Source organism: Heteronotia binoei, chromosome 16 (genome assembly GCF_032191835.1).
Source record: "Heteronotia binoei isolate CCM8104 ecotype False Entrance Well chromosome 16, APGP_CSIRO_Hbin_v1, whole genome shotgun sequence".
Taxonomy (NCBI): domain Eukaryota; kingdom Metazoa; phylum Chordata; class Lepidosauria; order Squamata; family Gekkonidae; genus Heteronotia; species Heteronotia binoei.
In genome coordinates, this window is record NC_083238.1 from 53,778,780 (window position 1) to 53,791,369 (window position 12,590).

At 46.4% G+C, this 12,590-nt stretch overlaps 1 protein-coding gene across 1 annotated transcript in view; it reads left to right on the top strand.

Moving 5' to 3' along the window:
• Nucleotides 1-1,868: 1,868 nt before the first annotated feature.
• WDR75 (WD repeat domain 75) overlaps nt 1,869-12,590 on the top strand; it is a 43,544-nt gene continuing 32,822 nt past the window's right edge. Inside the window, exons 1-6 of the mRNA XM_060257244.1 lie at nt 1,869-2,007; nt 4,504-4,633; nt 6,218-6,283; nt 7,921-8,020; nt 10,258-10,382; nt 11,134-11,204. Coding sequence (XP_060113227.1) covers nt 1,922-2,007; nt 4,504-4,633; nt 6,218-6,283; nt 7,921-8,020; nt 10,258-10,382; nt 11,134-11,204 — 578 coding nt within the window. The 5' untranslated portion in view covers nt 1,869-1,921. The remainder of the gene's footprint in view (nt 2,008-4,503; nt 4,634-6,217; nt 6,284-7,920; nt 8,021-10,257; nt 10,383-11,133; nt 11,205-12,590) is intronic.

The window sequence follows — 12,590 nt, forward strand, 5'->3', positions numbered from 1 at the left end:
TATGGCTGTGAGAGCTGGACCATAAGGAAGGCTGAGCGCAGAAGAATAGATGCTTTTGAGGTGGTGCTGGAGAAGAATCTTGAGAGTCCCTTGGACTGCAAGAATATCCAATCAGTCAGTCCTAAGGGAAATCGACCCAGACTGTTCCCTGGAAGGTCAGAGGCTGAAGCTGAAGCTCAAATATTCTGGCCCCAAATGAGAAGGGAGCACTCCCTGGAGAAGACCCTGTTGCTGGGAAAGACAGAAGGCAAAAGAAGAAGGGGACGGCAAAAGAGGAGATGGCTGGACAGCGTTACTGATGTAACTAACACGAATTTGAGCAGACTTCGGAGGATGGTGGAAGACAGGAGGGCCTGGCGTGGCTTTGCCATGGGATCGCAAAGAATCGGACTCAGCTGTGCGACTGAACAACGACAAAGTTGTTGATGGACTCAGAACCCTCACTTTTATAGCAAACCATTGCCTGCTATAACTTTGCATTGGGATTAAATCCAGGCAGGTGGCTCTGAAGCAGCAGGATAAAATCTGAATATAGTGGCCCGTTTTAAGAGCAAGGACGTTTCATTCTGGATATAAGCTCCATGTGCATGCACGCTTCTTCCAAAACAGGCATCTACGGTTGCCAATCCCCAGGTGAGGGCAGGGGATCCCCTGGTTTGGAGGCCCTCCCTCTGCCTCAGGGTCATCAGAAAAGGGGGGGGGGACATGTCTTCTGGGCACTCCATTGTACCCTATAGAGACCGATTCCCATAAAGTATAATGGGGAATTGATCCAGGGGCATCTGGGGCTCTGGGGGAGCTGTTTTTTGAAGTAGAAGAACCAAATCTTCAGCATAGCATCCAGTGCCTCTTCCCTAAATACCTTCCAAGTTTCAAAACGATGGGACCAGGGCGTCCAGTTCTGTGAGCCTCAAAAGAAGATGCCCCTGTCCTTCATTATTTCCAATGGGGGGAAAGGCATTTTAAAAGGTGTGCGGTCCCTTTAAATGTGATGGCCAGAACTCCCTTTGGAGTTCAATTATGCTTGTCGCAACCTTGCTCTTGGCTCCACCCCCAAAGTCTCCTGGCTCCACCCCCAAAGTCCCCAGATATTTCTTGGATTGGGCTTGGCAACCCTACAGGTATCTGAGGAGCTGTGCAGGCCCAGGAAACCTTATAACGTGAATAAAACTTTGTTAGATTTAAAGGTACCCCTGGACTCCAACGACGTTTTGCATTGGAAAGGCAGTTCTGTGCACAGGAAAACTGATAGCTTGTATAGAACTTTTTCTTAAAGGTACCCCATGTAGATAGATCCAAGTGGGCAGCCGTGTTGGTCTGAAGCAGAAGAACAAAGTAGGAGTCCAGTAGCACCTTTAAGACCAACCAAGTTTTAATCAGAATGTCAGCTTTCGCGTGTGTGCTCTAAGCACACTTCATCAGACGAGGGGACAGTGGATATTAACATGCTTATATGGAGAACAAAGTCAGAGTCCAGTTGCACTTTTAAGACCAGCAACGTTTTATTCAAGATTTTATTTGCGTGCACGAGACTGTGTCTGAAGAAGTGCCCATGCACACAAAAGCTTATACCTAGAATTAAACTCTGTTGGTCTTAAAGGTACAACTTGACTCTCGCCCCTCGTCTGAAGAAGCGCGCGTGCACACGGAAGCTTGCATTCTGGATAAAATTTCGTTGGCCTTAAATGTGCCCACGGTACCCCTACTTTGTTCTTAAAGGTACCCGGGACTCACAACTTCGTTTTGCCTTGGGAAAGCCGTTCGGTGTTAAACCGGAAGTGTTCAGAACTCCGAGCTCTTTTCTCCCTGACCTCTAGGGGGTCGAGGGGGGCGGTTTGAGGCGGGAGACCGGAAGGGGCCCTTGGAGTGGGCGGAAGTGGGTGGCTAGAGCGGCTGCGGGAAGCCGGGGCGGCGAGGGAAGATGGTGGCGGAGGAGCAGCTGCGGGTGGTCCGCTGGGGGGGCAGCGCCCTCGCCCTGAGCCGCGCCGTCTTCTCCGCCGACGGGAAGTGAGTGGCGGGAAGAGCCGGGGGGGGGGGAGGGGGAGAGAAGGACGAGACACGTGTCCGCAGTTCAGCCTCTGGACCAGGACACGTGTTTGGGTTGTCATTTGCATTTCTGAACACATGTCTGATTTTGCTTTTTTAACCCACACTCTGGACACGTGTCAGGATTTACATCTTTTGGACCAGGCTCTGGACGCCTGTCTGGGTTTGCTTTTCTGAGCCAGGCTCTGGGCATGTGTCAAGGTTTGCTATTTTACCCCAGGCTCTTGGACACGTGTTTGGATTTGCTTATCTTAGCCAAGCTCCGGTTTGGGTACACGTGTCTGGACTTCCTCCCCGCCCCCAATCCTGGCTCAATATAACCAGTATCACTCCAAAGGTTGCCAACTCCAGGAAGGGAAATTCCTGGAGATTTGGAGGTGGAGCAGGGTTTGTGATCCTCTGGTTAGAAGATGCATCCCATCCTTCAGGTTATACATCGGTGAAATTGGGCTTTACTGTAAAGTAATGATCTCAGCCCCCGGATAGGGACTAGTGTGGTTATTTGCAGAAAATGAAAACAAAAGAAGGCATTTGTGGGTTTTGATTTCCATGCGTGTACATTGGGGGTGGTGGGAAGTGCCTTCAAGTAACAGGTGATTTATGGTACCCCATGGAGTTTTCAAGGCAAGAGGCAAATGGAGGTGGTTTGCCATTACCGGCCTCTATGTAACAACACTGGCCTCTCTAGGTGGTCACCCATCCAAATACTAACCAGCTTCTGAGATTTGAGAAGATCAAGCTAACGTAGGCCATCTAGATCAGGAAGGCACATAATTAGCAGAAACAGAAGTACAAATAACTATTGGGCCAACCCTGCCTGGAGTGACATGCACGACCTCACACACTGCCACCTGAGTTTAAATGTGGTTCTGAAAAGATGGAAAAACCACTGCTCTAAGGTGCAGTAAGGATAAGCACTTTTTCTGCAGGATGACTGCTTTTGGAGGAAAAAATAAACCCATTGGGAAAGGACCTGTCTTTGCTTTCAGTGTGTGAGGACTGGCAAAAGGGTGCCAGATTAACTTTTGGGATTAGCCACATCACATATCAGCATAGAGTGGGGTTAGGCGCGTTAACATATCAGCCTTGAGTACAGATTCAATGGGGTAGCAGAACGAGGCTTGAGTCCGGTGGCACCTTTGAGACCATCAGACATATGGATAAACATCTGGAGTAGAGGTCCATCAGTGGCTGTTAGTCACAGGGTATTGTTGGAAGGAACTCTCTGTCTGGGGCAGTGATGCTCTGTATTCTTGGTGCTTGGGGGGGCACAGTGGGAGGGCTTCTAGTGTCCTGGCCCTACTGATGGACCTCCTGATGGCTCCTGGGTTTTATTGGCCACTGTGGGACACAGAGTGTTGGACTGGATGGGCCATTTACCTAGATTTGCAGAAACACCAACTGGGAGGAAACTTTATTACCTTTTATGGCTATCCAGACCAATGGCCAAGCCACACAGTTTTACCATGTGATCACAGTCATTTTGCGCTCTTAAAACAACAAACTGCATGTATTTCAGCCCACAATACCTGATCCCCTCGTCTGATGAAGCGTGCTTAGAGAGCATATGAAAGCTTACGTTCTGAATAAAACTTGGTTGGTCTCAAAGGTGCGACTTGACTCCTGCTTTGTTCAACTGCTTCAGACCAACATGGCTGCCCACTTGGATCTATTAGCCACAGTGTATTGTTGGAACTTTCTGTCTGGAGCAAGTGATGCTCTGTATGTTTTGTGCTGGGGGGGAACAATGGGAGGACTTCTAGTGTCCTGGCCCCACTGATGGACCTCCTGATGGCACCTGGTTTTTTTGGCTGCTGTGTGACACAGAGTGTTGGACTGGAGGGGCCATTGGCCTGATCCAACATGGCTTCTCTTATGTTCTTCTGTCTGGGGCAGTGATGTTCTGTATTCTTGGAGCTTGGGAGGGCTTCTAGTGTCCTAGCTCCACTGATGGACCTCCTGATGGCACCTGGGTTTTTTGGCCACTGTGTGACACAGAGTGTTGGACTGGAAGGGCCATTGGCCTGATCCAACATGGCTTCTCTTATGTTCTTCTGTCTGGGGCAGTGATGTTCTGTATTCTTGGAGCTTGGGAGGGCTCCTAGTGTCCTGGCCCCACTGATGGACCTCCTGATGGCACCTGGGTCTTTTGGCCACTGTGTGACACAGAGTGTTGGACTGGAAGGGCCATTGGCCTGATGCAACATGGCTTCTCTTATGTTCTTAACGTTTTATTCAAGGTTGCAGCTTTCGTGTGCCTGCCCGTTTCTTCAGACCAGATAACGCACAAGTGTCTAAAGAAGTGTGCACGCACATGAAATCTTAAACCCAAAATGAAATATTGTCGGTCTTAAAGATGCCACTGGACTCAAACTTTGTTCAGCGTAGAGTACTACTAAAAGTGTGTGTGTGTTTTTAATTAATTGCAATTAATGCCTTTTTAAAATTGTTGCACAGATACCTTTTGTGTGCTTCCGGGGACTACGTAAAAGTCTACAGCACTGCTACAGAAGAGTGCCTGCATGTCCTACAGGGTCACAGCAACCTCGTGACGGGAGTCCAGCTGAATCCTCAAAATCATCTCCAGGTTAATTATAGTTTTTATAAGGGTTGTTTTCTGCTACTGTCCACCTGATCCTTTACTCTGGTTTTTTTAAAAAAAAAATCTTGACTGTAACATGGCAGCGCAGTGCCCAGAATACTGTTAAGGACTAATTTTTGTTTCAAAGTGAGCTGGTAATGGGAGTAATTATTATCCGTTTCAGGAGCTATGAAGTGTTTTATTATTTATTCAAAATAATGTGTTGGCCGCCTTTCTTCCATATAGCGCACAAGGCCGCTTACAGTATTAATCAGATACATCAATCGTATTAAAAACCGTAAAACCAAAATTTAAAATGGCCGTTTAGGACTGGTTTGATGATAGACGCAGTCTTCGATAAAACAGTTTTCAGATGCCTGCCGAAGGCCAAAATGACGAGGCTGGGCACCCCAACCTGGGGAGGTTATTCGGTAATCGTGGGGCTGCCACTGAAAAGGCCCTCTCTCACGTACCCAGTAAATGAGCTACTCCGATCGATGGGGTAGCCAGAACTCCAGAAGCCCTCCCATTTTTGCCCCCCCCGCAGCACCAAAGAATGCAGAGCATCCCTGCCCCAGACAGAGTGTTCCATCTATTTGTTGTTGTTCAGTCGCACAGTCGAGTTCGACTGTTTGCAACCCCCTGGACCGAGTCACGCCAGGCCCTCCTGCCTTCCACCATCTTCCGAAGTCTGATCAAATTCGTGTTTGTTACATCAGTAACACTGTCCAGCCATCTCCTCTTTTGCCGTCCCCTTCTTCTTTTGCCTTCTGTCTTTCCCAGCATCAGGGTCTTCTCCAGGGAGTGCTCCCTTCTCATTTGGTGGCCAAAGTATTTGAGCTTCAGCGTCAGCATCTGACCTTCCAGGGAACAGTCTGGGTTGATTTCCCTTAGGACTGATTTGATCTTCTTGCAGTCCAAGGGACTCTCAAGAATCTTCTCCAGCACCACAGCTCAAAAGCATCTCTTCTGCACTGTCGGGGTGGAATTCTAGCAGGAGCTCCATCTATACTTTGTGGCTAGTAGCCACTGATGGGACCTCTGCTCCTTATGTTTATCCAGTCCCCTCTCGAAGCTTTCTATGCTTATCAGATCAGGTGGTGTCACTGTGATGGTGAAATATTTGGGGATTTATTTTACACTTCTTGAATTTTGTTTTGCTGATCTTAATTGTAATAGACTTTCAAACAGTTAAACACCTCTGTAGCATCTTATCGTTGGCAGATGGTACAGTCAGTTTATAGTATTGTAAGAAAGAGACACCTATGTTATCGGAGGTGTAGAATGTGTATTTCTTACTATCAGGGGTGGAATTCTAGCCGGAGCTCCTTTGCATATTAGGCCACACACCCCTGATGTAGCCAGTCCTCCTGGAGCTTACAAAAAAAGAGCCTCGTAAGCTCTTAGAGGACTGGCTACATCAGGAGGGTGTGGCCTAATATGCAAAGGAGCTCCGGCTAGAATTCCACCCCTGCTTACTATAGTTTTGTCAGGGTACAATTGCAGTCATCAGTATTGAGAGTCAGTATGCTTTCTGCAACACGAAGTATGATGTTATGCATCACTTAAATTTTTTCCCCCCCTCCACAGCTCTACTCTTGGTCTTTAGATGGCACCATTAAGCTGTGGGATTTCCTGGACGGAATTCTCATTAAGGTTAGTGAAGGCACTCGTCACAATTCAGATCTTCCACTTTGGGGGTGTGGGGGGGAGCTCTGATGCAAGATGTGGAAAGGGTGGCCGAAGTGTCGCTCTTTCACAAATATTGTCTGGCTCTCAAAGATCTGCCCTCCCGCCCCATTGGCCAACTTGGAGAAAGCATTTTGTCTTTTTAAATCACTTCTCCAAGCCGAGCCAGACGGCATCTTGGAGAATGCGTTTAAAGTTAAAGTTGCTTTCTTTCCACCTCTCCTTCCCTCCTCCCTCCCCCACCTATTTGCCTTCCTCCCTCCCTTCCTTGCTTCCTCGTCTTGCAGCTCTCAAACATCTGATGTTTATTCTGTGTGGCTCTTACACTAAGCAAGTTTGGCCACCCCCGGTATAAAATGCCCATGTTCTGCAGGTAAATCTTCTGCTTTTGCTGTTGCCTGAGCAAGCTGCAGAGATATCGTTGAGTGCATGCAGCATGGGCCCAGAAGGTACAGCTGACACGTTGCCTGGTATGACACGTTGCCTGGTACAGCTGACACGTTGCCTGGTACAGCTGGCACGTGCCGTCCTTCCATTGCACTTGGATCTGCACATTTTAAAATATCTTTTTATTTGTTTTTTTTTCAAAAAAAAAAAGAATAACAGGGAAGGAAGAAAACCCAAAATCCAGACACTATTTTTTAAAGGGGAAAAAATACACATGAAGTAGAAACAAAAATAAAACAACAATGACAGCAAATCTGCACGTAAGTTTCCGCAAAAGATTTGCAAGTATCTATAACTTAGGCCATACGCAGATGTCATCTTTATGCCATGCGTTCAAACCGTTGATCCAAGTCGTTAGGCCTTCGATCTGTAGATTTACAGGAGGTGGGTATTTATCTCTCTGGTACTGTAATAACAAGGCTTTTAGCTGTAATAAGAGTCCATTTTCATTGACCTATTGGTTAGCCTCCGAGGGACAGGAAAATGGTTAAAAGTACATCAGCATTCTCAAAAATCAGTGAACGACACATGAGTAATAACGGCCTCCCAGAAAAGCCGAATGGTTAGACCAGGGGAAGCCAGCGGTAGCTCTCCAGATGTTTTTGCCTGCAACTCCCATCAGCCCCAGCCATTGGCCATGCTGGCTGGGGCTGATGGGAGTTGTAGGCAAAAAAACGTCTGGAGCGTCACTGTTCCCCACCCCTGGGTTAGACGCACCCAAAGCATATGTTTAAGGGATGTAAGTTACAGTGCCAGCAATTAGACACTTTACTTAAATCGTTCACTAAAGAGTCGCTATGGCATCCAGTATATTTCTAGACAATCTTTTGCGGAATAAGTCACAAGATCCATGGAAAGAAGGGGTATAAACTTTAAGATTGTAGCCAAATACTAGCCAAGACTGACCCTTCTTAGCTCCTGAGATCTCACCAGAATGGGCTAGACGAAACTATCCAAGTTAGGATCCTTGAGGTTACCTGCCCGTTATTATGTCATCAGTAATAGTGCTCGATAAAACCCTAATTCCTCAGGTGCTGATTCTCTGTTAGATTTTTATTTTATCCCCACCGGATTGTTTCTATTGCTAGCCACGTTGGCCTAGAGCTTGATTTTGAGTTGATTCTTAACCAGCATTACACGTGCGTGTTCTCTTTCAGACATTTGTGGTTGGGCAAAAACTCTTTGCGTTCTACGCAGTTCCGCGTTTTGAGGGCTCAGCGTTCGTTATTATTCCAAAGGACAACGATGAAAGACTTGGTATGGCATAATTCTTTTTTGTGTGTCTTACACTTTTTCAAAAAGTTATCTGGGGATGCTTAGAAGAAGGAGATGAAGGGGATCACGCAATAGCGGAAACGGTTAGCGTAGTTTGCGTAACCTATTTTAACACAAGACAGTCTGCTGCTGGTGGGAAGTTGAAAGCCCGTGTTGTGTAGTGCTTGAGGCCCAGTTTGGTGTAGTGGTGAAGTGCGCAGACCCTTATCTGGGAGAATCAGGTTTGATTCCCCCACTCCTCCGCTTGCACCCGCTTATGTGACCTTGGATCAGCCACAAGTTCTCGCAGAAGTAATCCAGTAGCACAGGTACCGGTGTATTAAGGACAGTATGTCATTCAAAACCTCACCGGTTGAATTATCACTCTCACACACAAAGTGTGTCCACACAGCAAAATGATAGCACGAACAACTTCACAGTCCTCCGCCAGCAATTCAAAAAACCTTCTATAACCCCTGTCAAAATTTTAGAGTTTAATTTTTTATTAAGTTTAAGTATAAAAAGGATAAGAAATGTGGGGTTACAGGAGCAAAAATGAGGGGGGGGGGTACAAGATAGAAAAACATAGAAAGAAAACAAAGAAAAACAAAGAGAAGCCGTATATATACCTGTTAAATTTTACCTCAAGGCATAATACCAAATACTTTCTACCGGCAAGCCTTAAAATTTTACCCATTATAACCATTAAATTCTACAGTCTTATTTTATTATATACTTTTTTATTATTCTGTAGTTTAAAATATGAGTCTAAACCAGGGGTGGCCAACGGTAGCTCTCCATATGTTTTTTTTTTTTTGCCTACAACTCCCATCAGCACCAGCCATTGGCTATGCTGGCTGGGGCTGATGGGAGTTGTAGGCAAAAAAAAAACATATGGAGAGCTACCGTTGGCCACCCCTGGTCTAAACTATTCATCTTCAATACATACAAGTGAGAAAAGTAGAACAATCATGAAACAGAACTAACTGGTAAAATTTAGCAATATTAGGGGGAATATTAGGGGGGGAAATTGGTTTAACAGTGTTAACAGTTTACATAAGCATAAAAGATAAATTATAGGTTCCTTTATGCTTAATACTAATTTATTTGTTTTTAGCAGAGAGAGAAAAAGAAAAGCAAAAAAACACAATATTCTATTTCATTATAAACAGTTTCTCTTGTCTGAAATATTGGGAGCAGATCCGTAAGATTGCAAAATATTTGTGTTGCCTGTCTTATTACAAATTTACCCAAATTAACTTTTAATCTACTTTGAACATTTAAAATTCTTTAAAGATTTTTGGAGACTGTTAAGTCCTATTTTCAAATTTTAAATTAGAACCTGGAAAATACTGTAAAATGCTGAGAAATCATTGTTGAAAACATACGTGCCTGAAGTTTCGTGAATAAGAGAGATAATATCTAAGAGTAGAAATAATATCTAAGAGAGACCTAAATGCTTTTAACATTGTGTAACAAATACATGTATTTTTGGTTATGACTTTACTTTAGATACTGCATTTAATTTTTGGCCTTTACTGTATATTGTATATTACTGTATAGTAACTTTTCAGGCTCTTAATTCCAGGTTTTGGGTTAAGCTTTTTTCCCCCCCTCCTCTTTGTTTTTCTTTTCTCATGCTGCCCATCGGCTTTGATTCCCCACTCCTCCACTTGCACCTGCTACAATGGCCTTGGGTCAGCCGTAGCTCTCACAGAGTCATCCTTGAAAGGGCAGCTGCTGTGAGAACCCTCTCAGCCCCACCCACCTCACAGGATATCTGTTGTGGGGGAGGAAGTGAAAGGAGATTGTAGGCCGCTCTGAGACTCTGTCCTTGAAAGGGCAAGTTCTGGGAGAGCTTTCTCAGCTCCACCCGCCTCAGGTGTTTGTTGTAGGGGTAGAAGATATAGAGATGGGTGGGGTATAAATCTACAGTCTTCTTCATTGGATGCCCTTGAGTTCTAGCCCTGATGGTTGTTACAACTGAAGCACAGTGTTCCAGAGCTTACACAGAATATCTTCAAGCGACAAAGGCAGTGGGTGGAGGAGAGGGGGTAAGCAATCAGAGCGCGGGCGATGAGAGTTTTACCCGGAATTTTCTGCTTAGATGACTTTTCTCTTGACATCGTGTTCTTAGGATACAACCAATTGCTGCTTGTCTCTGTTTGTATCATGTTTATGTGGATAAAATGCACATCAGCATTTTTTTTTAAATTAACAAGGCATCCTTCTTTCATCAGCATCATTTCAGCTAGTTTCAGTGAAACTGCCGAAGACACCCGGCCAGGAAATAAGCGCTGACAAGTGGGAATTGGTTTTGGAGGGCGTCAGCCAGTCTCCCAAGTGCACTGCGTTTGGAAGAGAAGTATGCTTTTCTTCTGCATTTCAACACACTATAATACTAATATTACATAGACTAGGGGTGTCGAACTCTTTTGTTAGGAGGGCCGGATCTTACTTGAATGAGACCTTGTCAGGCCGGGCCATGTGGGTCATAAAATATAATGCCAGGTAGCAGAGATACAAACTTTATAAAGGACACAGACAAACACAATTAAAGATTTAAAAACTTAAAACATGCTTAAAACATGAGCCCTTGTTGGTCTTACAGGTGCTTTCTTTGTATCTCCCATGCAATCCTGGGAACTGGGCCAAGGAAGCTCTGGCTCTTTTCTTCCTTCCCCAGGGGACCAGGAGGAGGAGGAGCCTCAGCCAATAGAAGGAAGAGAGGCTTGGCTCAGTGGCTCTGCTGTGCAATTGAAAGATCCTGGCAAAGTGAGCTATTCTTCTCTTCCTCCCCAAGGGAGGAGCCTCAGCCAATGGAGAAAATAGAGGTTTTGCTCTGTAGTTCCTGTGCGATTGAGCAAGCCTTGTAAAGCAAGCTGTGAGGCAGAAGGAAGCAAGAGAGAGGAAGAAGGAAGCAGGGAAGAGCCAGTCGTTCAGGGGCTTGATTTGGCCTCCGGGACACGTTTCACACCCCTGTATGACGTAAAACACGCTGTTCTCTGATCTGCAAGGCAGTCCTCTCTCCGTCTTCATTATCCCGACACCTTTTGAGACGGGTTCGGTCAAACAGACCATGCGCTAGACATTAAGCCCTGCCTTGGTTCTCACAGGGTGAATACGTGGCGTGCGTCTGGGGACTCCACCTCTTCGTTTATTTTTTCAAGAAGAACAGGGTCCACAGGTAAGGAAAGCTGCGCTCATGAAATCACAGAGTTGGAAGGGTCCCCTAGAGGCTATCTAGTCCAACCCCCTGTTCAATGCAGGATCAGCCTAGAGCAACTCTGACATGTAAGGCTGCCAAGCCCCCGTTCCGGACAGGGATTCCCCCATCCGGGAGGTTCCCAACCCACCAGCCCACATTGGGCCGGCGGGGGGGAGCCTCCCCCGATATTGGCACGATGATGTCACCGAGAAGTGACGGTCAGTGCACCGGCGACATCGCTCGGCAGCCACTCTAGGCATTTCTGGAAAACTATGGTTTCCCCGGACACTCTAGCAATTTGGGAGGGAAACTCTATGGTACAATAGGTACCATTGGAAAGTCCCCTGCCAGAGAACACTGGGGACTTGGCAACCCTACTGACAAGGGTGTGTCCAGCTGCTGCTTAAAGACAGCCAGTAAGGGAGAGCTCCCCACTGCCCTCGGTAGCTGATTTCTCTGTTGAACAGCTCTCACTGTCAAAGTTTTCCCCAGTAGCCAGCTGGTACTTTGCTGCCCTTAACTGAGACCCTTTATTGTGAGTCCTCTCCTCTGCTGCCAACAGCAAGAGCTCCCTGCCCTCCTCTAAGTGACCAGAAAACACCAGCTATCTCCTTTGTATAATAAAAGCAATCTACTAATATCTCCAGAAGAGCCCTGTGGCGCAGAGTGGTAAAGCTGCAATACTGCAGTCCTAAGCTCTGCTCACGACCTGAGTTCGATCCCCGGTGGCAGCTGGTTCAGGTAGCTGGCTCAAGGTTGACTCAGCCTTCCATCCTTCCGAGATTGGTAAAATGAGGACCCAGCTTGCTGGGGGGAAAGTGTAGATGACTGGGGAAGGCAATGGCAAACCACCCCGTAAAAAGTCTGCCCTGAAAACGTTGTGAAAGCAACGTCACCCCAGAGTCAGAAACGGCTGGTGCTTGCACAGGGGACTACCTTTACCTTTAAGAGGCCCGTGGCACAGAGTGGTAAAGCTGCAGTGCTGCAGTCCTAAGCTCTGCTCATGATCTGAGTTCGATCCCTGGTGGAAGCTGGGTTCAGGTAGCTGGCTCCAGGTTGACTCAGCCTTCCATCCTTCTGAGGTCGGTAAAATGAGAAAGTGTAGATGACTGGGGAAGGCAATGGCAAACCGCCCTGTAAAAAGTCTGCCATGAAAACGTGAAAAGCAACATCACCCCAGAGTCGTAAACGACTAGTGCTTGCACAGGAGACCTTTCCTTTACCTTTTTAAATATCTCCAGCACATAAATAATACACAAAACACTAGTATTACTTATGAGAAAAATTCAAAATGTTGTCACACACACACACACTGTTGCCAATAATCACATAAACCAAACCACCAAGTCCCATTACAGTCCCAGG